The sequence below is a fragment of the Desmodus rotundus genome, chromosome 1 (genome assembly GCF_022682495.2).
Source record: "Desmodus rotundus isolate HL8 chromosome 1, HLdesRot8A.1, whole genome shotgun sequence".
In the NCBI taxonomy this organism is placed as follows: Eukaryota; Metazoa; Chordata; class Mammalia; order Chiroptera; family Phyllostomidae; genus Desmodus; species Desmodus rotundus.
This window is the reverse complement of record NC_071387.1, coordinates 154,458,289-154,486,083: the sequence shown is the minus strand read 5'-3', so window position 1 is coordinate 154,486,083 and position 27,795 is coordinate 154,458,289. Positions and strand designations below refer to the sequence as shown.

Here is a 27,795-nt window from a genome sequence, read left to right as displayed (position 1 = left end):
AAATTCACGATTCAGTACATTAACTCAATTTGACAAAAGTGTAATAATTTAAATGTGATTTTTCCTGTTGTCTAAGTATCTGTGATAATGCTACATAATATACACGTTATTATGTGCTAAGCATTGTTCTATGAGATTTAGTATGTGTTGTGACACTATTATTTTTATTTTTAATAAATTTATTTAATAAATTTAATTATTTTATTTTTAATGAAACATTTTGAGGAAGAATTTGAGAATCAGTTACCATCATGTGACATTTCACCCCTAAATACTTCACAATATGTCCCCTAAGGACAAGGACGTTCTTTTACATAACTGTTTCTCAAGAAATGTAATACTGATACAATCTTACTTTCTAATACTCAGTTAATAGTTAAATATCCAAGATTGCCCTGAATGTATCCTTTATCTATTTGTGTGTGTGTGTTTGTGTATTTTTATTTAATTTATTATTTTATTTTTATTTTAAGATTTTATTTACTTATTTTTAGAGAGAAGGGAAGGGAGAAAGAGAGGGACACATCAGTGTGCGATTTCCTGTAGTGTGCCCGCTACTGGGGACCTGGCCTGCAACTCAGGCATGTGCCATGACTGGGAATAGAACAGGCGACCCTTTGCTTTGCAGTTTGAGCCACATTGAGCCACACCAGCCAGGATTGTAGTTTTATTTTAAAATGAGATCCAGGATTTAATCAAGGTTTATGCATTGCATATAGTTGCTGTGCCTCTTTAGTTTCTTTTAATGCAGAAGAGTTCCTCAGCTCCCCTCCTCCATCTAAAATTTTTGGTCTTGCATGACTTGAATATTTTTGAAAAACTAGACTGGAGTTGTTTTGCAGAATGTACCTTAACTTGGATTTGTTTGATTATTACCTCATGATAAGATTCAGGTTAAATATTTCCGGCAAGAATCCCACATTGGTGATGCTAGATACTTCTCAGCATATCGTATCAGAAGGCACAGATGCCAGTTTGCTTCATTGTTCGTGAAGAGACACTCTTCTAAGTACATAATGCATTTAATTTTAAAACAACCTATGCTGTAGTTATTCCTTTTATTTCTCACACTTCAGTGCTTTGTACATAAGGACACTAAGAGATTAAGTCTTTTGGCTAGTGAATAGTAGAGTAGAGCTCTGAATGCAGATCATTTCTGAATCTGCAAGATCAGATTAGCCACAAACTACATTGTGAACAGACTGATTTTGTGATTCTTAAGTCAGTCATCACTTACCTTTATTTCAGAGTTTATAAGTGGAGGCCAGGAGATTGGTTTTGAAGCCTGTAGTGAGAATTCCTTTGGAGAGAGCTGTCATAGTCCAGTACATTCCACCTCTGCCACCCCGAGGCAAACCTGGTGTAGAGTCAGAATCACTTGGAGAACCTGACATGCAGTTTGTGGGACAAAGGGACTGGTTCCTGATTCACCGAGCAACAGTTGGAAGGTGAGTTTAACCCTACCCTGCAGTCAGAGGAATGGCAAGGGAAAGGGGTGGTGTTCTGAAGGCCAGTGTGGGCACGACCAAAGGGCTTAAATTGTCTAAAGATACCGCAAGCAAATGACATACCTGGAGGAACGAAGTGACCCCTACCAAAAGGGTCTGCTATGGACTGCAAGAAGGTAGGAGGTGAGGGGGTGGAAAGTTAATTGCAAGTCGCCAGGCCAGGAAACCATAGCCCACGTAAGGTATCCCCACTGATGAGAGTTTCCGAAGAACTCAATTAGGAAAGAATCTTTCTTTATCTCTATACACCTACTTCCCCGCTTTCCAAATCTGAAGGAGGCATAAAAGAGCATAATGAAAAGGGTAGGTATAAGAGTTGGGAGGAATCAAGAAAAAGAATGACCACACCCTCCTTCCCCCACTGCAGGCTTTACAAGCTGGATCAGGCTCAAGCATGCACAGAACTAATTCTCAAAGCATAAATGGGAGGTTAAGCTTTGCATTGTACCTGAGAATGAGGCTCTTGGTTAATAATTGTAAATGAATGTGAAACATGGGCTCCGCCCAAGATTTCATCCTGGGGACAGAAAAGAATGATCAACAACGCAGATTTTATTCAGTAAACTGAATTCAGTGAACTGACTACTTCAGTATTGAGGCCTTTTCCAACATTTTCTCCTCATGTTAATCTCATGCTAACCTCTGGAAAAGAACGTTCTCAGTCACTGCCAGACTGCCTCTGACCTTTGCTTCTAATCTACAAGCAGTTGTTTTAATGGTTATTCTTCTCCTGGAAAAATGTCCAGAATTGTGGGCTGTGTTGCCTTTGTGTTAACTGCAAACAGAACTCTTCCAGTTGTTGGATGGTTTAGATTATCACTGACGACGTGAGATTTTTTTCAGTAATGCCACACAAATTCCATCCTTACAGTGGGAGCCAATTGCAGTCGCCTAAGCACAGTCCAGGCCTTTGTTTGGATACTGTTTCTGCCCTGGCTGCTGAGCTCTGGAGTAGGGCATCTCCCTGTCCCTCCCCCACTGCTGCCTGTTGAAACTAGGCAGTACAGGCAGCACTCCCTGTCAAAGCTTTTTCCTCTTTCCACTCAGTCCCATTCTGCCCCGCTCCTCACTTCCTTTCTCTTCTCTTCTTTCAACGCTGTTCTTAAACTGATCCAGCTTTTAATCTGTGGCTTTACATTCTATGGCCAGCTCCATTCCTTCCCTCTAGACCCGGGAGGAGAAGGGTTGTTTTTTTTTTTTTGATAGGAGGGAGGATGAACATCCAGAGTAAGATTTGCCTTTGCCCTCCAGTTCCATGAGTATCAAGCTTCACTGGTTCCCGCTCTAGAAGCCCTGGACCTCACCTTCCAATCCCTCAATGTACCCACAGTACCTGCCTTTGGGTCCCTCAAGGTAGTAAAGAGAGGAAGCCTGGTATTTACATCATCATTTTGTAAAAAGGATATAAGAGCAGAGCCAATCTGAGGAAGACTATCCTCCTTCACCTCAAATAGAGGTTTCCCTTCACGTGCCTCATGATCAGCTGAGAGTAGGCCCAGGCAGACTGACCAGTGGGAAATTTTGGTAAATCCAGTTGAAAAAATATTTCTTAATTAAAAGGGAGAAAAGGAACATTAATTGATTCATTATTTATGGAATCATTTCACATAGGAGCTAAAAATGTTAAATAAACTATATAAAATTAAATAAATGTCTTCTATTAAATGGTGATGATAAATAAAGAACAGAACAGACTGTCATTTTAAATTAAGAGGAAAATTATGTGTTAGGTTGAATCACATGAAATTGCTATTATCAACCATTTTGCCAATGTCTGACCATTATAACCTAAGAAAATATCATGGGTTCAGCCTAATATTGATGTTCTAAAGACATTTCTAATAGTATTTCTCTACTGTAAATGAGTGACAATATGTTAGTCTAAACTTTTCTTTTGTATTATTTTCAATAACTTTACAGTGCCAGTAGAGTGCATTGGGTACCTGGAGATATCAAAGAAAATTTTTATTAAAAAGTGGATGCATAGATGCATCTGGTTGTGATTTGCCTTTCCTTTTCCCCAATTGTGTAACTCAAGTTGATGCTGCATAATTCTTTTTCCTTTTATTCCATTCCATATAGTGGCAGAACAACTACCAAAGATGAATACTTTCAGTACCTTTCATATCAAAGCTGCAGCTTTCACATTCGGTTCTATTGATGCCGCATTTTGGCCGGGGATAAAGGGACACAGTTAAAGACTCTGCTCATACTTTGTTTTATTTGGGAAAATTTTTCTTTGAACTAGTGACCACCCATGATTTTATAATTATCCGAAATTAACCAGCTCAGCATTTCTTGTAGGAAATATTCACAGTTCACGTCCTTGCTTTTAGAAAATGAAAAGAAAAGACAAAAATGAAGGACTAGCAGAGCACTCCATTTTGTCTGGGAGCATTCCACATGGGACTGCTCTAATACAATGCTGAAGCTGTATTTGTCTGGTACCCTTTCAAGCACAATCTAAAAAAAAAAAATTTAGTTTCTGAGTACACTACAAAGAAGAAAAAAGAATTTTGATTTTTCTGAAAAGTGAGACAATTTCAGTGTAAGTTTTCTGATATGACCTAACTTATATACAAGCTACAGACAAAGCATCAAAGCTTTCTGCATAGTCCTCTTTTTCCCTTTTCTTTTTTAAAACCACTTTCTTGAGACATAGTTCATATGCCATACAATTCACCCATTTAAAATGTGTAACAGTTTTTGATATATAACATTGTTGACTTTTAAAAGCATGGTAAAATAAATGTAACAAAAGTTACCATTTTAATTAACCATTTTTAAGTGTGCAGTACAGTGGCAATAATTACATTTACAATGTTGTGCAACCATCACTGTTGTGTACTTCCAGAACTTTTCCATCACCTTGAGCAGAGACTACAGAGAGTATTCTGTATGCCTTCTGTGTGATTTGAAATTCTTATGGCTGTTTGAAGTTGTTTAAGTTAAGAAAGCTGACTGGACATTGAAAAGACAGAGCACTTCAAACTTAAGTCTAAAGCTGCCGGCACACGTCTGTGTTAAGTGGACCAGACACCCACATATATATAAACTTTGCAAGGCCCTGTATGATCCTCAAACATCCTATCAGTCAAGCGTGTCTTCACTGGGCTTGATTTTCCCACCCATGTGGGAAATAAGACAGTAGGAGCTTTGTTTTCAGTGGCTTTGTTTGCTTGCAGCCAATGATTTCTCCTCAGGTTGGAGAAGACCTTGACAGAGCTTTGTGCTCCTGAGATAGCAGATCCATAACCCATCTTAGATGACTTCATCGTGTTATCTGGTGTAGACTCACCCCACTGAGGATACCTGCACTGCAGCATCCTGTGCAGATCCCAGTAGGAGTGGTCTAGATCGCGGGATGTTCGGTGGGAGAGTCCTCGGCTCTGGGAAGTGTGCTGAAGGAGGGAAAATGAAGAGAAGCTTGCCCTCTCTTACTGTAGCCTGGCACAGTAGATCAATGAAGCTTCAAAGACACTCGGAGGGCCTGTCACACAGGTCTATACTTATGAACATTTGTCATTATTTCATCTTTGAACAATATCAATGAGCTCTGCACTGAGTTTAGCCCACTGAAAACTGAAAATGCACACAGTGAGTACTTGGATTAAGATATTCAACTCATTTTGTGACCCAATCCACTAGAAATGTATATGATTATTTAAAAAGTCTTTGAAGAAATCACAGTATTTTAAAATAGAAAAGGTCAGTTTTATATTTGTTAAAAGGGGAAAGTATTAATAAATGGATCTTATTAAATAGAAAGATTTAGTAGATAACATGCTTATCCTGGTTTTTATTAATTATGCTTCAATATGGGATATGTATAAATGGAATTTAAAGAACTTCATACCAAAGATTTAAAGATTTCATATCAAAAGCTTTACATCACTCCTCCCTGCCCCCTCCCCCACATCTCCCAGGAAATTAGCTATTTCAATTCAGCATTTGATAAGTTTCCCACAGACCACAGAATGTTTTCAGAAACTTTAAATTCTTTTTCATGGTATTAGCAAGCAGGCATGTAACTGCAAGCTCATTACAATTATGCAAGCAATGGAAACCTTATAGTCTATTCTCATAAATAAAGTATAGACAGAAATCAAAATCTTGGCCTAAAATAGAGTTTGATGTTAGAAATGAAAGGTTTGTTTGCCTCTCCTGCTCCCAAACCTCAAGTAATAAATCTTGAGAGCTTCAATATTGATTCAACCAAATGAACGGCTGAGTCATTTCAGAGGAGCTCCGACAAGCGGACAGACGCTGTCATGGTGACGTTTCGCCATGCAGTTGTGGTTGCTGAGCTTCGCTGGTGTGCTCCCCCCGCCATGAAAGCAAAGTGACAAACCGTGGGGAGTACCACAGCATGCCTGAACCAGAGGCAACTAGGAGAAAAAAGATTTAATTAGCTGTTCTCGAAAGATTGAAAGTTCCATGTATATTCATATCTGGTTTATGGGTAGATTCCTTTTAAAATGTGAGGAAAATGCTCTGAGACATCTTTCTTCTTAAGAAGTAGAAACTTTCATTAATCTAAAAATAGTCTCAAATAGCATTTTTTGTAAACAGATTTCTTGAGGAAAAATATGTTTAACTTGGGAAAATAAAGATTTAAAATATTTTTCATGGGACATTCATTCATTGCTAAATAATGTAATAAAATATTGTATGTGGCCATAATACAAGTAAAATACAGTATGTGTAATCAAATACTACTACTCTATATATTAGGTGTGTATATAGAGTGTGTATATATTAGGTGTGAAATTATTTCTTAGAAAGCAATATGTACTTTTGACTATTATTTTATCTTAATATTCATATCATGGAGCTATTCAACCATTACATATATATTCTTTTATTTATGCATATAAAAATATCCAGGTATATTGGAGAGTGGTATTATTACATCATGGCAATGAAAATAAATTATTTTATAATTTTAATGGGAAAATTCTTTTGAATACATAATTATGAATTTGTAAACTTATATAAAATTAACACTATAGTGTTTTCAATATTGGATTGGTTAACTCAGAAGAAAAACCTTCCCCATTGCATCTAAAATAGAGCTTCATAGGAAATCGTTGTTTTGTTTAAATGTTTTTCTGTCAATCGTTGAAATTCTGCTATGTACCAGACTTTGCTATCTCATTCAATCTGTACACAGTCCTGTGTAGTCAGCATTACAAGAATCTCCATTTTGCAAATCAGGAAACTAAAATATGAAAGATTAATAAGTTTATCTAGGTTTGCTGAATCTGCCTACACTACACTATCGCTTGGCATCATCTGGACCTAATCATGAGAAATGCTTTTATTTTCGCTCTTCTACACCTTTAGAAATTGAAACAGTGCTAATGATCTTACAAAGTCTTAGATAGCATGTTCTGTGAATAGGCTTATTGAGGAAAAACATTTTTAACTTAGGAAGATATTTGCAGCAGAATATAAATATCATACTTAATTCATCATTTGCTTTTCACTTACTAATTTTAGAAAAATTGAAATTAGGTACTGGGAGTATAGAAATTTAGAAAAGGGAGATACAACCAAGTACAAAAAAGTGAAATTATTAATTTCACATTTAAAAAAGTCAGAGAGAGAATGGTTTTTATGCTAGTGGTTTTCGGTTTGTTTGGTTTTTGTTTTTTCATAATCATCTTTCTAGTTAAAAATTCTAAAATGTCACCTCAGCCCATTGTCTGTGATGGTCTGGGTTGACTGTTACCTTGTCAAATATCTCAGTCTTAAGTTAAGGAGGAACAACTACTCATTGTACACCTCATCTATGCAGGGACCAAATCCCTTACAGAGAAGGTTGTAACACGCAAGATTACATTTTTCAAAACAATTGGGGTAAATCATGACAGTTGGATGCCTCTAGTAACCCAAAGACAGTCCAGATAAGGTCCAGGGTCCGGGCATGGGAAGCTCCTCAGAGCTAACTCTTTCTTCAGGAAGATGTGAGGCCATCTCCAGCTGGAGCTCTGTGTGAACCCTTTCTGACACTCTCCTTGTCCCGGCTCCTCCCTCACACAATTGTACGTATGTCAACTGCCCTGGGGCTTTGGAATCAGTTTTGTCTTGTTTTTCCTCTGTAAGTTTGATTGTGGAAGTCTTGTGTAGGGTAGGAAAGATGTGAAAAATGACTCTCAGGAGGCATGGTACTAATAATTTTCTAGTTCTTCCAGGTCTCCGACATTTAAGCTATTTTCTGATGTAAGCCCAGAAGAACGTACTCCTCTCAATTTTCCAAGACCTTCCCCAGCTTTTCTGGTCCTGATGGGTGGGAACAACTCCTGCGGCATCCTACACATAGATTTCCATGTAAAATGGCGTTGCCAGGGGTTGCACAACTCTCTCAGCCCTGGAAAGAATGACACAGACAGGCACAGCCCCAAGCCATAAGAATCCCAGACCCCAAAGAAACACATTTCTTTCCATTAACTGCCCAACTGGTATTCATCTGACTCAGCCAAGCTTTCATCCTTCCTTAGAAAAGATTTTCCAAATGTGTATATTGAAGAATATTAATGGAAATCACATAGAAAAAAGTTTGGGTGACCAAATAAATTTATAAAACAGTGATTTAAACAAATTTAAACTGGTTTATTTATGGTGCTACTCGGGTCTTTTAATATTTTATTGGGCTTGCTGATTTTCTAAGAATGTTTTCCACATTTATGATTTGGTTACTGAGCCTTTTGTCCTTTTCAAGCTTGTGCAACTTGTACTGAAATCCACAGTATGCACTTTCAGAAATGCCGATTTAACTGGTTTGCTGAGGGGTTTGCATTCAGTGGGGTTCAAACATGAACTCCAAATGTGGACACGAATCAGTATTATTGTCTCAAGTTTCTTCCTTATGTATTCTGTGTCAAATCATTCTTTCCCACTGGGTAGTAAATATCTTGGGAAGCTTCCATGAATTCAATACATGCCAATCTCACACCATAGGCAAAGCTTTCTCCTCTTCATTACTTGCTATACCAATTGTTACCATAAAACACTCACCCAAACTGCCAGGGAGTCTCTTTCATTACCCAAGATGGCAGCAGGGGGAGGTTTTTACACTAAACATGCAAATAGCTAGCAAGATAATGGATAGAAACACCCCCCACCTCAAACTAGACTGAGGGTTGGACCAGGGGAAGGCAGGCACATGGGCCACAGAAGTCAAAATGGCACAGGAGAGGTGCTAGACCAAAGAGGTCTGTCAGTCTAGCCTGGGCAAAGAAGGGATTGGTTGGGTGTGGACCCGCCCAAAGCACACACAAGTTTGGGAAGTTAATTGGTCATTTTGAGAAAGCACCTGGCTTGTCCCAAACCCACACTATATAATCCTGTAGTCAGTGTACTTGTCTGTTCTGTCCATGACCATGAAGCCTTAGCCTCATGGCCTCCAGAATGGTGCCTCTCTCCTCTCTCTTGCCCACCTGGTACTGCACTGGCCCATGTGTTCACACACTCTCTTGCTGAGGAGCACACGACCATGCAGCCCCAGCAGCCACATGGCCCATGGTTATGCGGGCTCCACATGCAGGCTCCAGGAGGGAGCCTGAAATGGAGAGCAGCTGGAAATAAGCTAAGCTACCCGGATGGGGACTAAGACCACTTAGCAGCTGCCTCTGGGCTTCAAAACACTACTTTAAAATGGAGCAGGAACTCTGGACAGTGGCTTTTGTCTTGGCCTTCCTGAGGGTGGTTGGACTTTTTCCATGGCAGAAAGAGGAGATGAGACGGGAGTCTGCCATTCTCCCAGATCATGCAGCACCAGATTAAAAACTTTCCTTTTGCACCAGCAGCTGCCTCACATGTTTGGCTTTTATGGCAACAGGCAGGCAAACCTTTGGTTTTTTTTGGTTACACAATGGATCCAGGGTACTGAAATGGGGATGAGAGGTGGTTAGTTGTTGAAGTATGAATTGTGTGCGTGTATGCACAGTGATTTTGATTTTAGAACACATCTCTTTTCTACCTGCCCTTCGAGGCCTAGAAGATTAGGCCTTGAAATGGAGCAGAGAGGAGAATAGGACAAATATTTCTTTGCTTATCAGCATAATGTCCTTCTTTATGGTTGTGGCTGCTTCTCTGGATAACACAGACTACATAGTCTCCCTATGACCGGCATGCTGACTTTCTCAAATGCACACAGCTACATCTGGTGGGTTCTCTGAGCCCTCCCCTTTGCATGACTCCTTGAAGGGGTTTTTCCCTTAATCACTTCCTTCAGCTACTGCCAAGAGTATACAGCCTCTTGTTTTGAGGATCTGCCCACTGCCTAAGCTGTTTCCCAGGTCAGGTGTTGGCAATTTTTGCTAAAGTGCAACTGTCATGGCATCTCAAACTATAGGAGACCTACACATCCTTGTACAAAGGTGAGAGTGGGTCTCTGCTCCCTTGAGCTTTCTCTCTTTCCTGCTATCTTTCTGTTTCCTCTTAGGGCCAGGGCGGATCAACAAATCTATTGTCCTCAACAGACATCCAGCCAGTGGAATGAGTTGCCATTCTTTCCTCTCTTCTGTGATCTCCAATCTCTACCACAATTCTGGAGGAGAGAGCAAAGCCAGAACCTTCTCCCTGGGTTAACTATGCATGGCTGATTCTTTTTTCCTCTGGGGTGAGGAAAGAGACAGGTGATTGTCCTATTTTGTCTTTTCACCATTCTAAAAAGTTCCTGGAGGCACAGTCTGGTCTCACTGTTTGTCAGCTAGCTTTAGAAACCAGGTACTTCTTGTCTCTTTGGTCCTGGTTTGGGCCAAATAGACAGTTATAGGGGAGCAGAAAATGGCCCATCAGTACCTTGATTTTTAATATTGTACAATGTACATAGCAGGTGGATGAGAAATCCCAGTTGGTGCATATTTTGATAATAGCTGTTAGCTGCTTTTTTGGTTTCTTTTTATTTTTGTTTTCAAAGAGGGCAAGAACGAGGAAACTAGAGGCAAGTCTGTTAAAGGTCGGAATTTTAGATCAGAGCAAGAAGTTAGTTGGAATTTGAACAGATAGTTGTCATGAAGGACAGATGGAAATATTAATCAGAAACTAGAAGGGGAAAAACAGATTACAAATATGAGGACCAAGGACAAGGAATATTACAGATTTCTTGCAAAGAATCAGGGCTAGAGTCTTTGTAATACATAGAGGGACCTTGTGGAACAGGACAGCAAATTCTGCTACAGAAAGCTTCTTGAGAATGCAGACCTTATCCTTATTCATTTTTTCAGTGATCTCTGAACTTTTTGTTGGCCTCCTGCCCCCTAAGGGGTGCCTCACTTCTGCTGCCTTAATGCCTCAGAACTTTGGTGTCATTGCCTGACACCACTTTGCCATTCACTATCCTGCTGGTCTTTTGGATGGATTGCTTGGAGCTGCTGTTGTCCAGGGTGTCACCAAGATTGAAGTCCTCCTCTTCTTCCAGCAGGCAGTAGTAAGTGGCAATCTCAGCCTCCAGCTTGACCTTGATGTTCAGCAGGGCCTTGTACTCTTGGGCCTGGCGCTGCCCCTCTGCCCAGGTCTGGGCCAGCTCTGACTTCACGTGCAGCAGGACCCCATTGATCTGGTCCATCTGCGTGGCATAGCGTGTCTCCAACTCCCTCAGGCTGTTCTCTGAGCTGGCCTTTAGACTTCTCATGGAGTTCAGGTCCATCGGCAAGGACTGGACTGTACGTCTCAGCTCCATGAGTATCACTTCAGCAGCTGCTATCTCAGGGGTCTGAGAGGTGACCACTGTGGTGCTCTCCTCTGTCTACTGGGACCAGTGCTTGTGTAGCTCCTCTTGGTTCTTCCAAGCCAACTCCTCATATTGTGCTTAGATGTATGATACGATCTTACTGATCTCCTGAGATTTGGGGCATCCAATTCCACAGTCAACCCAAAGCAGGCAATCTGGTTTGGTAGACCATTTATTTCCCACCTTGTGGTTCTTCTTCAGGAAGAGCAGCTCCTCCTTGAGAGCCTCAGTCTCTTTCTCCAGCAGCAGCCTAGTGATATCGATGTCATCAGTGACCTTTCAGAGCCCATTGATGTCACTCTCCACAGGCTGGCACATGGCCAGCTCTATCTCATACTTGACCTGAAGTCATCAGCAGTACGACACACATTGTCACTCTGAGGAACAATGCAGGCATTGTCCACAGAACTTGCAAAGACCTTGATGGTCTTGAAGTAGTGCTGCCAACCTCCAACCTAGGGTCCTTTCTTCTCCAGATGTTTCTGGATTTTGCTCTCAAGTCTCCGATTATGTCCCTCCAGGCTCCTCACCCTCTCCAGGTAAGAGGCTAGGCAGTCAGTAAGGCATTGCCTAGTTTCTTTCTCACTCTGGATGCTCCCTATGCCAGCCAGACCCCCAGGCATCCCCATGGCCAGGTTGCCCCCTCCACCTACCACGAGCTGCCCTGGACACTGGTGGAGTGGGGCATACAGATCCAGGAGCCTGGACCCCCAGTGCCTGCAGAGATGCTGGCTGTGATGCCATCTGGCTGGCTGTATGAAGCCAGGATCCAGTAGTTTGCCGCTTTCTTATTCATTTTTATATCCTGAAGCATCATATATTAGTAACATGCAAATGTTTGTGGAGTGAATTTATCAATTTTGGATACCAATATCAAAAAAGAACCTCTTCCCTGGCTGGTGTAGCTCAGTGGATCAAGCTCAGGCCTGAGAACCAAAGCATTGCTGGTTCGATTAGCAGTCAGGGCACATACCTGGGTGCAGGCCAGGTCCCTGTAGGGGGCGCTCGAGAGGCAACCACAGGTTGATGTTTCTCTTCCTGTCTTTCTCCTTCCCTTCCCCTCTCTCTAAAGGTACAGAGAATAAGTAGCATAGATGATAGATGGAAAATAGACAGGGGGAGGGTAAGAATAGTGTAGGAAATGTAGAAGCCAAAGAACTTATAAGTATGACCCATGGACATGAAGTATAGGGGGGGAATATGGGAGGGAGAGTGTGGGCAGGATGGAGTGGAGTGAGGGGGGGGAATGGGACGACTGTAATAGCATAATTAATAAATATATTAAAAAATAAAAATAAAATAAAATAATAAATAAAATCTTAAAAAAAGAAAAAAAGAACCCCAGAACTAAAATAATTTTTGCTTCTGCATAGAGCAGGGGTCAGCAAACTATGGCCCTTAGGCCATTTCTGGCCACTGCTTGTTTGTAAATAAGTTTTATTGCAACACAGCCATGCTCACCTGTTTGCATATTGTCTTTGGTGCTGTAACACTACAATGGTAGAGTTGAAGAGTTGTGACAGAGACTGCATGGCCCGTAAATCTAAAATATTACTGTCTGGCCCTTTGTAGAAAGTTTTTTGACCCCTGGCATATAGGTTTAAAACTGCTGTTACACAGGTTTTCTATTGAGTGTGACTCAGTCACAGCATGGCTAACTAGTGTCCAGAGGTAATGGGGAGCACCTGGCTGTTTTGTCAGACAGAATAAGAGCAAGTCCCAGGAACCCAAACAAGATGGGTGTGACAGATCCACCAGAGCCAGGAGGAAAGTCGTCTGGGTGCAGTCCCGTAATCTCATCTCTCCCTTCTCTGACTGTCATTGTATCTCTCCGACAGCACTGGTGATACTGCTCTTTTGATTATCATGATTTCTGTCTTCTTTCCCCTACTTGACACGGGCTACATGAGGGCAGAGATCGCATTTTATCCGTATTCATATTGAGGGTCTAGTGATGCTTCTGGTTAAGTAGGTACTTATTGAAAATATGCAGTGCTACTAGCAGGATTATGGTACTGTCTGAAGAAGAGGCAACTCAAAAGTAGCAGGATTTGAAATATCAGTAAGCAAGAGATTAGTTAGGCAAATAAAACATCACTTTGGAGTAGAGCGTTCAAGGAAGTGGTAGCACTACGGGATAGCTCTGTGTGAGAGACTGTTCAGGGAATTGCTCAGATTTTCTGAGGCTTTTTATTTCCCAAAGGACCAAGAACGTTTTTCATTTTCTGACTCAGGAGCAGGATACCAAGCTTAAAGTATCCTTTGTTATTAAATGCATTATCTGATTCCTTTGCAGTAGGAAATTATTTCCTTTGGCTCACAGACTCTAATTCTGGGTCTATGAGTGGGGCCTCCTTGTCACTTATTTGTCCCATCACATCACTCATTCAATGAATGTTCAGTGAGCTCCTACCATGTGTCATGTCCTTTGAGAACTTGGATTTAAGCTGGTTTTCCATTATGAAGTGCTAAGATGATAAACAGTAAATTTTACTGAGAACTCTACTACATATAGGTGTGCATGGCTAAAGAGCTGGGTGACTAGCAGCCTAGGTAGGTCTGCTCTGAATTTAGGAGTGGGGAGAGAAGGAGGGGGCCACGTCTGTGGTAAGCTCCTTACAAGTCTTAATTTTCTTCCTGTCTCAGACCTAGTCCCAAAAACAGAAGCCGCTGGCATACAGATTTGGGCACTCTGGAATTAAGATCCTTCTACTTTTTTGGAGGGGAGGGAAAGTAGATACTGCCTATGCTTGGTTTTGTATCTGATGAAATTCCCATATGCCTAAACTTACATATCTGAGCTCAGAATGTCAAGAATGAGGAACACTTTTTTCAAGGAACTACAAAGACCTTTGGAGAAGATTTATAAGGCTTCCTTGGTATGCAAGATTAACTAAATTGGAGAAGGAACAAACAGTATGACGTCAGCACTTTTCTTACAAAGTTTAAGAAAACTGTTCCTTACCGTGTGAAATTTAGAGTTATTGAATTGATTTACTGAAGATTACTGTAGGGAAAAGGCTTACACTCCATCAGGGCTACATTTAGGGAGAATTAGGAATTAGGTCAAATTTGCTTTCAGAACTTCCAACTATTAACACCCTTCTCTCTCAGTGGCACCTGCCACCTCCCACCTCTAGATGCTCAGTAATCCTCTTTCTGTTTTCCTTAGCAAAGCCTGATTCAAGAATAAATTCTTTCTAAGCTATAAATGACAGAAGAAGCTTAAACTATCTCTGATTTAGGAGTATTTGTACTTTAACATGGGATTGTGCCATAATATCTAAGATTGGATTGTGAAGTACGTTGACTCTGGGAATCTTTTTGGTATAACAGCCTTTCAGCCTCCTCACAGAACCCAATTGTATAGGTCTCCCTCCACCCTCTGCCACTCCTTCCTTCACATGCTTTGAGTTTCTACTATATCCTAGAGCCTACCCTCATGGAGCTTTGGTTCTTATGGACAAAAATATAAATAAATTAATTAATTTAAAAATAAGGTATTTATTAGGTATAAATGATATAAAGAAAATAAAACAGGGTAATGGGTAAGAGTGCCCGTGGAAGTTATCAGGGAAGACACCTGTGAGGAAGGGTAGTTGAGCCACCATTCAAATGAAGGATATGATATATCCTTCGGGCATATGAAAACTTCTGGAAATAGTGTAGGAGGCAGAGGGAAAAGCTTGTGCAAAAGTTCTGGGGCAGGATGATTTGGCTGTGTGTTTGAGCCAAAGCAAGGTCAGTGTGATAGGGATGCAACCAAGAGAGGGAGACTTATAAATGAGGCTGGAGAGAAAAAGAGGGACCAAATCATATGGTTCTTTTGGTTCATGTGAGGAATTTAGATTTAAATGCAATGGATGTTTGTTGAATAGTTTCAGCATTTGATAGCATCTACATTACTTCAAATACCTGTGCTAAAAATACCACCTATACTGCTTGCTGTGCTTTTATTCTTAAAGGAAAAATCACCAACTCCCTGGGGAAGCTTTCACCATTCCATATAATCACTCCCTCCTGGAGTATCTCTAGCACTTTCGGGGATGCTCATTTTTTTTTGCTTGGCATATTCTGCTTTTTGGTTCATTACACTTTCACCCAGAGAAAGTGAAAGTGCAGTGAATTCAGGGTTTAGAAATCGTGATTTTTCCTACAGTGCCTTCCAGTGTCGTCTGCTTCCTAAACACTCAGTAATAATTGCTAATGAATGATTTATAGATGGAGGCAGCTTTGTGAAAGTACCTGCTGAGTAAGTCCAGTTATGGAGAATGTGTTTAATGATGGACTTGGTGAAATGATGAATAAGACAGAATAATTTATTGATAGACACTGACTTTGTCAGGGTCTTAAAAATTAAAAGTAACATTGAGCCAAAAATACATCTTTAAGCACACTAATAATACCGTAAAACTGTGGATTGAATATAGATTTAAGTAAAACATTTAAAATAATCTAGAAGCTGTAAATCAACAGACTAAACATGTGTTTACAATAAAAATGTAAGACATTGTTTTTCTAATATTATTTTTTCCACTTTCACATTATCACTACATGAGTAACTGATTCGGTGTTTTGACTTTTAAGTTGTCTCAGGTTTCAATTTCTCTACAGCAGGATATAGTCAGTACATCTGTAATTACTCTTTCAATATGCCCCAGAGATTTACAGCTTCTAGATGGAGTTCCACCTTTGTAGTTGAGCCTCACAGGAAAGCTGTTCAATCTTCTTGATCATTTAGGAGACCTGTTCTGACACCTCGAAGTGCATTCCCGCAGTTTCCGTAACAGAACCTTTTGGCCTGAATACCTTTTTCTTTGAATACCTTTGAATATCTTTCTCTGAATACCTTTTCATATGTTTGTGACTGTTGCAGCTTAAGATGAGACATTCAACAACAGCCCCCAAATGATGCTATGTTAGTACACCTGGATAGCTGTTTGCAACTCCAAGTAACTATCTAATTATGCCTAGTCTTAGGAATGGTGCCACCTGTTTTGTATTTGTAATTAGGTGACTCAGGACCTAGTCCTGCAGCTCTTATTTTAATTTTTAACTACATAGTATCAGCGTTGAGGTACTGTACTGCTATTTGCTGATCTTTAACCTCCCTCCTGGTTTTGAAACTTCTTAGAATGCTGCAAGTGTTTTAAACATCTCTGGTGCAGATAGGGATTTGCACGTTGCTGATGATATTGTCTGACCTTGGAGACCTTAATGTTATGCCCTGGGAATAATTGACAACATTTGTTGAGGGTTTACTACGTGCCAGGTGTACTGTAGAGTTGCACTTCATACACATCTCATTCATATATCCTTTTAACAGTCGTATGAGGCAGGAATTAACAATCCTATTTTATAAATGAGGAGACGTACCTTACCAGATAAGCGTATGTGGGAGTAGATTCCTCATTTCCACGATTTCATCAATTTATGTGCAAATTCTAATGGGGTAAATATTTGAGGGATGCTTCAACATTAAAAGAAATGTGCTTAGGAACGAACAAGACTCAGTAAGTGGGTTTTCTCCCCGTAAAGAAAACCAGGAATTGCTTACAGGGTGGAGTTCCCCGCTAACTGAGCGGGTTCCCCGTGTCAAAGGTGGGCGGGCGGGGGGGGGGGGGGCACCAGAAAGTTTAGTCGAAGGAAAGCGCACCATGCGCAGGCAGACGCAGGACTCGTGCATTCCTGCGCGCAAACAGGTCAGCTAGGGCGCCTGGTTGCTGGAATAGTCCATTAGGGATGGTCAAAGCAGGGTGTTCCCAACACCGGAGCGCGGACCTGGCTGCCCGCTGGGCAGAAGAGGGCGCACTGCCTGGGCGACCACCCCCGCTCCGCTGGTCAGGTGAGCGTAGCCAGGGGAGACGCTAGTCCTATTGGAGCACACAGAACTCGGAGGGGGAGGAGGTTGGGGGTGGGATAAAGGGGAGGATGGAGCCACCTTCCTGACTCCGTAGTGGGAGAAAGAATAAGCATCCCCAGCACAGCGTGGGGACGCGGGCGAGAGAAAGAGCAACGGTGTGTGAAGGGAGAACCGCCGGGGACCTCAGAGCGTGCTCGGATGTCGGTATCCCAGGGGTCAGGTAGGCTTTGACAGAAGGGAACTTGCTGCCAGCATCCCGGTGCCCCAAGGGAGTGCCGCAGCGTCAGTGGTGGCGTGGGATCCCTTCTCCGCACCTGTTGCTGGAGGTGGGAGGCAAGGGCTCCGGGCGGCAGGCGCGCCCTGGGCGCGGCGGGCTGTGGCTAACGGGGCAGGGCTGCCAGCGTCCACTCTTTCCACGGCTGCGGCTGTGCAGAAAGCGTGGCGTTGCTGCCACCCGCCCCTTCCAAGGCTGCTTAATCTCTTCGAAGGCAAGAAGTGAATGAGCGGAGGAAAAAGTTTCCTTTCTCCTTTTGTTTGGAACCCGTTAATGTTAAAACGTCTGCTTGGAAAATTACTAAGCCTAAACGGCGCATAGGTAATAATAATGGGAAGGTTGAGATAAACTTGAGTCTTATATTCCAACATAACCACCGCGTCGAAATACTTTCAGTGTAATGTATTGATTTCAGGGGTTTGGAATTAATGTTTTAAACTATTTTAAAATAGATTTTCCCCCTTAAAACTAAAACAGCAATTATGGCAGCATGCATCAGGGGAAAGAAAAACCCCTGTAACTTTTGTTTCAAACTAACTCTTTACATTTCACAGAATTCACAACCTTTGAAAAATGCGTGTAATGTGTTTATGTGTAAGCTGCAAACTCTTTTAGAAATTACTGATATCAGATCTTAAGGGTGCATACTTACAATTAGAATAAAGCTAAAAAATGTGCCTTAACTAATATATATAGTTATTTAAAAATTCTTGTTAAAGAGTTATTACCTTAAATTTACTAAAGTGCTTTTTTCCTCCCCTTTGTGTGTCATCTATCAAAAGGGCTAGTAAGAACAACAACAACAACAAAAAGCAAAGGCATTAAGGGAAAGAAAAAATGATGTTCTAGTCAAGATACAAATGAATATCAGCAATTTTGGGGAGCTACTTTCCTAGGCTACAAGGGAGTGCCAAATACACTCTAAAACTGTGTTATATAATAAAATATATTAAATGCATAGATCTTCTATTAACTTACAGTGACTTTGGGGACACATTCATAGTCTGACCCTTAGTTTCTTCATTTATAAAGTGAAGGGACTGGACTAGGTGATTGAAAAAACTTATTTTGGCTAGAAATGATATATTCTAAGATTATAACTTTTAAAAAGTAACCCAAATGTATACACTAAAAAAAAAAAGTATGACTGAATCTATCTCCATGTTATTTCCCTGATAAATGACATCAGCTGTCATCCTGTATTGAATGCCTGCTGTGTAATGGATTCTGGGAAATGCTTTACATAGATTATTTAACACTCGAAACACCACCATAAATTAAATAGTACCCTCATTTACACATGATGACTCTGAGGAGTGGAAGGTTTGAGCTCCCTGCCCTAAGTTCCCCCTGTCAGTAGGAGTTGGATCATGGGTCTTTCCCCGAGTGCAGGGAGCATCTACGCTACACTGAATGTGATGCCTAAAGGCTGAAACCACCTGTAAACACCAGCTGAGAAATAATCGTAGACTACAATGTAAGTCCATAATGGGGTGGAGGTAAATTATGTAATAACACCAAGAATTGATACTATCACATAGAGAAATGATGTCAGTCAACATTTAGCATATTTTCATAGCTATTATAGTTTTTAAAAAAATTATGTATTGATTTTTAGAGAGAGATTAAGAGAGACATCGATTTATTGTTCCACTTATTTGTATATTTATTGGTTGCTTCTTATATGTGTTCTGACTGGACATCGAACCCGCAACTTTGGTGTATCTGGATGATACTCTAACCAACTGAGCTACACGTCCAGGGCAACAATAGGCTGTACATACAGTGATCAGATACTGAATGCCAATTGCATTCATTGTCAGAAGATGATACATGAGATATATTTGGAACACAAATGCTTTTACTATAATACAAAGAATGGTAACAAATAACGTGGGAAAGCAGAGGCTCATGTCAAGCAAAAGTATTTCAGATAGCTTTCTTCTTAGAGGTGCCCTTGCCACAGCTACACCCAAAGAAAATGAGGGGTCACAGCAGAATCAGCTGTGACTAAACCCTTTTGTTCATATTCCCACAATGAATGATAATCGTATGCCTCACTTACTGAATGTCCACTCTATGCCAGGAATTCTCCTGGGCCTTTTAAATAGACTTACTTTATATTTAATTATCAAACACGATTACTGTGATTTGTAGGTGAAGAAACTGGCAGGACCCACAAAGAAAATAAATTGTGCCTTTGATTAAGTGTGTGATCTTTTATTGTTCAGAAATTCATAGGCTGTGAGCACAACATTGAAATTCTTAAGCACTGAAGAAGACTTTGAGCCAAAATTAGACCAACCTCTTTATTTTATATTTGGGAAAAATGAAAGCCAAAAAAATTAAGAGACTTACTTCTTTCCATTTTTCCATTCATGATTCAGTTGTGTGTACCTTCCTGTAAACTAGTAAGTAACAAGTATGTTAGCAGGCTAACTTGGTCATTACATGTTTGATTTATTGCCACTCATCCAGATGCTGCCTCCTGCCCTTTTTGTATAGCTGTCCTACCTTTATTGAAAATTCCAAAGTTGCCCCAATTAGGATATAAAATCTTTGAGGACAGTGACTGTATTATATATTTCTCTAGTATCTCTAGGGTTTAACAAAGTGGCTAATATATTGAATAAATGGCTTTGCTACCTACTTATCTGTGACAAGTCATTATTTTATTCACGGGGTCCAACATCTGCACAGTGGAAGCACTGCCATCACCACTTTTACCTCATGTAGAAAACATTTAGACAGTTTACAATTTATATTGAACTCCTTAGATGATGGCTGTTTAATTTGAGTATAAATGTAGTGTGTTACCATAGAGAGAGATGGATGGACATTTCCCTGAATTTGTGGGAAAAATCACACAGTTAAATATTACACACAGTTCAGTATTTCTCTCTCTCTCTGACTTGGAAATAACTTTTTTTCTGGTTGTAAAAATAACACAAAGTCATGTAGGAAATTCAAACAGTACAGGAAAAAAAAAAAGGAAAATTACCAGGAACTTCACTGTCAGGTTTTGGTAAATATCCAGCCAGAGGGATGTCTCTCTTCCTTTAACTCCTGCTGAATTGGAGTGAGAGCTAAATTATTTATTGAAACTGTTTACAGTTTGAAGCTCCATTTAGTTGTAGTAGTCTATCACTTCCAGGCAGCTCAAACTTCATAGAATAAAGGTATTTATTGAAAAATGAAACCATACTGCTAATAAAGTGGACTCTCTCTCAGGCACAGTGAAGTGGTTAGAAAGTTGATTTCCCCATGTGTGCATGTCTATTTTTCTCCCTTCACAAGGCAGGGCTGGGGGGACAGGGGGCATGCACGTATATATGGGGGTTCCCCAATAAGCCAGGATGCCAGGCCACACAGGAAGCCAGCACCTGTGCTCTGTTGCCCTGATAGAGGTGTGGCAGAGGAGGAGAAGGGTGGAGCTGGGACACAGGAGGTTGTAATAGGACAAAGGCTGTGTTTTCTGATTCCACTGTGACACACTATACACTTTAAAATGCTCCAGACCAAGTCCCTCCCCCAGCCTCTGGCAGGTGGTCATGGGCCTTTTCTGGTGCAGTCAGGCATAAGTCTGCTGTAGCTCAAAATGAGAGCAGGATGCCAATAGGGCATTTCTCATTCATTTATTCAGGATTCTAATAAATGTGAATGGACCTCCTTTCATATTAATGGGGAAATTGGCTGTTGGAATAGTTGTTCATAAATGAGTTTTGAACCAATATAAAATCATTAGGTATAAAAAGGCTGGGGTCTCTTTGAGAAAGGCAACGATAGCTCTTTCACATGCATTTGAATGTAATTACATGGAAAATATTCATGTTTTAAAGATTTTATTATTTGATTATTTTAATTTCATAAATTTGTTATTCAAAATTCCTTTTCCCTAGGCACGTTTTCTTAATTTGCACCGTATATTTGAGCATAGAATTCTTTCATGCTTTAACTTTATTAGAGGCTTACCAGGGCTTAAATCCAACCATCTGTTCACATCTTGGCACATCAGCACATTGGAGGTGCTGGTAGGGGCTACATAGATTTCCCACATTTTAAGGGTTAGGGAACGAGCTACCTTTATGAATAGATTTCAAATGATTCTCAGCAAGACAATAGTGCCAAAGTAGAGTGAAAATGCATTGTATTCTTTGAAGCACAAGGTCCCCTGTCTGCCTTTAGTTTTGCTGAAAGGCAATTAGCATTTCAACTAGCCAATTTGGTTACATGCAACGAAGTACTTGGATTTACAATTTGCTGTTTTCTGTCTGAGGCTGTTGAGCTCTGGCTCTTAGGTAATCCTCTGCAAGTCGCCTTCTCTCCAGCACAGTTATTGTTGCTGGTCTTAAATAACTAATCAACAGAGAGTTTTCCTTGCCTTCAACTATAGGGTGCCATAGAGCAAGGAAAATGAAATGCCAAGCTAATAAGGGGATGATTGTAATTATTAAATAGTCTTATTGAAATGTGGCACAGGTTGAAAGATACAGAATAGTTTCACATAAAATGCAGCTTCAAAAAGGCATTGTGTGGCACTCTTCATAGTTTATTTCTGCATGTGGAATACACAATAAACAGCAGACATATATATGTATATTGGAATTAATTAAGATCACTCAAAATTAAGAAGGAGCAATTCTTAATTATTTATATTGACTTTGCTCTCTTTCTGCAAGAAAGAATTCTATGGGGAATATGTGTAAAAGAGAATAATTATTTTCTTAAGTGTTATAACAAATGAACCAGTGCTCTCAGGCATCTTGGGGAAGTAATTAAGGGTTTGTACTTGTGTGCTAATTGAAAATAAGGTTTCGCTAGCTTCTTTAGTCATGAATTCTGATAATTAGGTAATATTAATGTACTTCATGTATATGCTCAGATACCTCTAAAGGAACCACTGTATGTTATAATCTCTACGCCAGGATAATTGGAATGACCTTATCCTTTAATCCATGGAGCAGTAATTCAGTTTAGCTCCTCTCTTAAGCAACACTGTTTTTGCAGAGCTGTACTTATGCATTTATTGGGAAGTAAAATAATATCTTTTTATTGAAAGAAGGAATAATGTTGAGAAGTATTTAGATACAAGCCTTACAAATGAGCAATGTAATTTTGAGAATATACAGGGTCTAGCAGAGTAACACCTGCTTAAGTGTGGTTGGTAAGGTAATAATGTGGGTGTAATAATTTATACTTTTAATTTGAACATTGTACCTAAAATGTCACATGGTGTGCTTGAGTGTGATATTTTTGTGTTACAGAATTACATGTTTGTGACTTTGTAAGAAAATATTTTGTAATAAAAAAGAGGCATTATTTATGCTGGACCCTGTATATGAAAGAATTGCATTGCCTTCTATACTTTCAATCTGTGATATAAAGAAAGAGCCCCATCTGCAGCTACTGTTCGAGCCATTTGTATATTATTCACCTAAGTTCAATAGCATTGTTGAGCACGAATGAAACAAAGAAGGCTTACCTGACCTCTGGCAGACTAGTCAGCTAAGGATGGAAAGTGTTCTTGGAAAAAGTGGTACTTGATCTGGTCTTTGAAGAATGGTGGAGGAGAGGAAGTAGGGAGAGGTAGAGAGAAGGCCCTGGGAATAGCTAGGCTCAAAGGAACAGAGGTAACAATCAGCCAGATAAGCTGTCCCAGATATACCGAGGATCATCTTGACTGGAACTGTTGAAAGAACAAGAGGTGGCTGCAAGTACAGGGCGAGTTTTAATTTTTTAAAAAAATGAGACATAATTCACTTAGCAAAGAAAAATACCATCTTTTAAAGTGGTTTTCAGTGATACTTAATATATTTACAAAGTCGTACAACTGTCACCACTCTCTGTTCCAGGATATTTTTATCACTGCAAAAAGAAATCACCAATCCGCTTTCACTCCCTATGCTCTCCCCACCCCCCTTTCCCTGGCAACAAATCTACTTTCTGTCCCTACAGATGTGCATGATCTGGACATTCCATACAAATGGAATCATATAGTGGGTGGCCTTTTGTTTCTGCCTTCTTTCACTTAATGTTTTCAAGGTTCGATAGGCTGTAGCGTGTATCACCACTTTATTTTTTATGGTTGAATAATAGTCCATCGTATGAATATTTTGTTTACTCATTCATCAATTTATGAACATTTGGGCTATTTCCACTTTTGGACCATTATATTATGGGCATTTGTATGCAGGTTTTTGTGTGAACATATGTTTTCAGTTCTCTTGGTTCTGTATCTAGGAAAGAAATCACAGGGTCAATAGGGAAGGTGGATAAAAGAGCGAGGATGCACTTATATATTTATTTTAATTATGTTTTATTGATTATGCTCTTATAGTTGTCACAGTTTTTCCCCATTTGGTCCCCTCTGCCCAGCACCCCTCACTCTCTGAGGCAATCCCCCCACCATTGTTCATCTCCATGGGTCATGCATATAAGCTCTTTGGCTACTCCATTTCCTATACTGTACTTTACATCACTGTGGCTATTCTGTGACTATTTATTTGTACTTCTTAATCCCTTTGCCTCTTCACCTATTCCCCTATACCACCCTCCCATCTGGCAACCATCAAAATGTTCTCTGTATCCATGATCTTTCTCATTCTTTTTGCTTAGTTTGATTTTTAGATTCAATTTTGATATACATGTATTTTTTTGCCATTTCGTTGTTCATAGTTTTGATTTTCTTTTTCTTAAATAAGTCTCTTTAACATTTCACATAATAATGATTTGGTGATGAGGAACTCCTTTAGGTTTTTCTTGTCTGGGAAGCTCTTTGTCTGCCCTTTGATTCTAAACTATAACTTTGCTGGGTAGAGCAATCTTGGCTGTAGGTCCCTGCTTTTCATGACTTTGAATATTTGTTGCCAATCTGTTCTAGCCTGCAAAGTTTCTTTGAGAAGTCAGCTGACAGTCTTATAGGAACCCCCTCTGTAGGTGACTAACTGCTTTTCTCTTGCTGCATTTAAGATTCTTTATCTTTAACCTTTGGCATTTTAATTATGATGTATCTTGGACTGGGCCTCTTTGCATCTATCTTGTTTGGGACTCTCTTTGCTTCCTGGACTTGCGTATCTATTTCCTTTACCAAATCAAGGAAGTTTTCTTTCATTATTTTATCAAATAGATTTCCAATTTCTCACTTTTTCTTTTCTTCTTCTGGAAGCCCTCTGATGTGAATGTTAGAACACTTGAACTTCTCCCAAAGACTCTTACATTATCCTTGTGTTTTTTTGAATTCTTTTCTCTTCTTGTTGTTCTGATTGCTTGTTTTTTGCTTCCTCATGTTCCAAATCATTGATTTGATTCTTGGCTTCATCTACTCTACTTTTGTTTCCCTGCAAATTGTTCTTCATTTCAATTAGTGTGTCCTTCATTTCTGAGTAGATCTTTTTTATGCTGTTGGGGTCCTCACTAAGTTCCTTGAGCATCCTGATAACCAGTGTTTTGAACTCTGAATCTGATAGATTGCTTTGCTTATCTCCATGTCATTCAGCTCTTTTTCTGGAGTTTTGATCTGTTCTTTCATTTGGGCCATGTTTCTTTTTCTCCTCATTTTGGCAGCCTCCCTGTGTTTTTTCCTATGTGTTGGGTAGAGCTGCTGTGACTCACTGTCTTGGTAGTGTTGCTTAATGTAGTGGGTATCCTGTATGGTCCAGTGGCACAGCCTCCCCTATCACTCAAGTTGGGGACTCGAGGTGCATGCACCCTTTGTGTGGGCTGAGTATACCCTCCTCTTGTAGTTGAGCCTTGATTGCTGTTTGCAAATCAATGGGAGGGATTTTCCCAGGCCAGTCAGTTGCAAGGACTGGCTGTGACCATTGATCTCCAACCTCTGCCCTCTGTGGAGGATCAACTGTGCAGGGACAGAGTGGAGGGGTTCTGATGTGGTCTGTAGCTGTCCACTGGGTGCACAGATTCTGGGATTTCCTAGGTAGTGCGGGCCAAGGTCAGCCCCCACCTGTGTTCTGCCCAGGGCCACCCAGCATGAACTATAAAGCAGTCTGAGATGGCTGCTACTTCTGCTGGGCTTGGAAATCCCTTGGTGAAGCCAATCTGTGAATCTATGCTGGCTGCTGCTAATGCTGGGCCTGGGGCCACTTATCAAGAGGTACTGAGCCTGGGGGTTACTGAGGCCAACTGTTGCTTATTTAATAGGATTTAGGAAGTTGTGAAGCATGAGCCCAGACCAGCCATTCATATCAAAAAGTCATGGGTAAATCTGTTTCATCCAGTAAGCATTACATTGAAAAACCTCACTATAATAAAATATTTCCAAACCTCAGACAGGACTTCACTTCTTTTAAAAATTTGTTAACCAAAATTATAAATAATTGGAGATAATCTTTGAATACCAAAGATTAGTAAAGCTATTTGATAATTGCATAGCCGTTTTACGTAATTTTCAGTACATTTCTCAGAGAAGGTCAGCCAACTTTGGAAATTGTTTTTGTTTTTAGGTGACTAAGTCAGTACTGTGTCTACTACTTGAGACCTTAGAATTATGTAATTAATGTAATTTCCAGAAGCTGTTTTAGCTTGCAGGGGATTTTACATCGTCCTCTTTTTATTTCTAATGTTCATGGGTGATGTTAATTTGGGGGCTGGCCATTTATTCATTGATTGTGTACTGACACATTCTACCATGGACTTGAAAAGCACACTGATCTGGTGTCCTCTATGTTCATATTTTATTATAGCTACCAACCTCAACATTTGTTTAGATGATATAGTGATTTATAATGATATTTTAAAATCTCAATGATTTCATGGCACCACATGTTTAGAAATCCCACCCCTACTCTTCTAGGCAGCCAACACCTTTTCCTTCCGTCCCCTGGCTCCCTTCTTTCAACATAGGAGATGGATATGACCATGGATAGGATTAGGCTTCTGGTATTATTAAATCATGTCAACCACCATTAAATCTATACCGACAACAAATTACCTTGCAAATGGAAAATCACTGTGGGTGTGAAATTGTACATATGTCAAATCTCATTACATCGTCAAGCATTAGGTATAGGGTTGTTCTATTCACTAGACTATGCGATCCAGTAGGCTATGTTGCCAGTAAGAGGCTGTTTGATTAAAAAGAGAATAAGTATGTGTATTTTTCATTTAATAGCATTTTTATATGATAGAATGTATAGGTATAGTGACTTTCTAAAATTATTTTGCTTATATGACTATTAGTAAGATTTCTTTGTTAATGGAGAATATTACTATAGTACTGTATCTAGTTTTTAAAAACCAATTCAAAAGAATTTATGCACCCCAGTGTTCATAGCAGTGTTATTTATAATAGCCAAGTGCTGGAAATAGCCTAAGGGCCCATCAGTAAATGAGTAGATCAAAAAACAATGGTACATTTACACAATGGAATACTACACAGCAGAAAGAAAGAGGGAACTCCTTTCCTTTGCGACAGCATGGATGGAACTGGAGAGCATTATGCTAAGTGAAATATGCCAGGCAGTGAAAGACAAAGCCATATGATCTCACCTATAAGTGGAACCTAATCAACAAAACAAACAAATGAGCAAAATAGAACCAGAGACTTGGAAAGAACCAATTGACAGTGACCAGAAAGGAGGGGGAGGAGGATAATGGGGGAAAGAAGGGGAAGGGTCATGCAAAGGAACATGAATACAGGGTTCATGGACATGGACAATGTGGGTGGGGCTGACTGTGGGAGTTGGGTGGGGGCAGGGTAGGGGGTGATCATTGGGGGAAAAGGTGGGACACTGTAACAACTGTAACTGAACAATAAAAAATTCAAAATTGTTCAATTATAATAGATATTCAATATTATTGTATATTAGTTTCAGGTATACAACATAGTGTTTAGACCATTATATAATTTATCAAGTGATCATCCTGTTCTAGTATTCGCCTGGCACCATACATAGTTATTATAAAACTATTAACTATATTTCATATGCTGTATTTTACATCCCCATGACTGTTTTATAACTACCAATTTGTACTTCTTACACCCTTCACATTTTCACTCAACCCCACTATCCCACACCCATCTGGAAATCCTCTTTGTTCTCTGTATACATGAGTCTGTTTCTGTTATGCTTGCTAGTTTATTTTGTTCTTTAGATTGCACATATAAGTGAAATCAAGTGGTATTTGTCTTTCTTTGACTCATTTAACTTAGCATAATACCCTCTAGGTCCATCCATGCTGTTGAAAATGCAAGATTTGAGTCTTTTTATAGCCAAGTAATACTCCATTGTACATACATACAGCTTTTTTTATCCACTCCTCTATTGGTGGGTATTTGGATTGTTTCCAAGTCTTGGCCATTGTAAACAATGCTGCAGTGACCATAGGGGCGCATATATGCTCTTGAATTAGTGTTTCAGGATTCTTCAGATATATACCTTGAAGTCAAACTCCT

General features: G+C 40.0%; 1 protein-coding gene across 1 annotated transcript in view; it reads left to right on the top strand.

The window, feature by feature from the left end:
* The first annotated feature begins 17,217 nt into the window (after positions 1-17,217).
* ADGRV1 (adhesion G protein-coupled receptor V1) overlaps positions 17,218-27,795 on the top strand; it is a 489,468-nt gene continuing 478,890 nt past the window's right edge. The window contains exon 1 of the mRNA XM_045197863.2: positions 17,218-17,330. Coding sequence (XP_045053798.2) covers positions 17,309-17,330 — 22 coding nt within the window. The 5' untranslated portion in view covers positions 17,218-17,308. The remainder of the gene's footprint in view (positions 17,331-27,795) is intronic.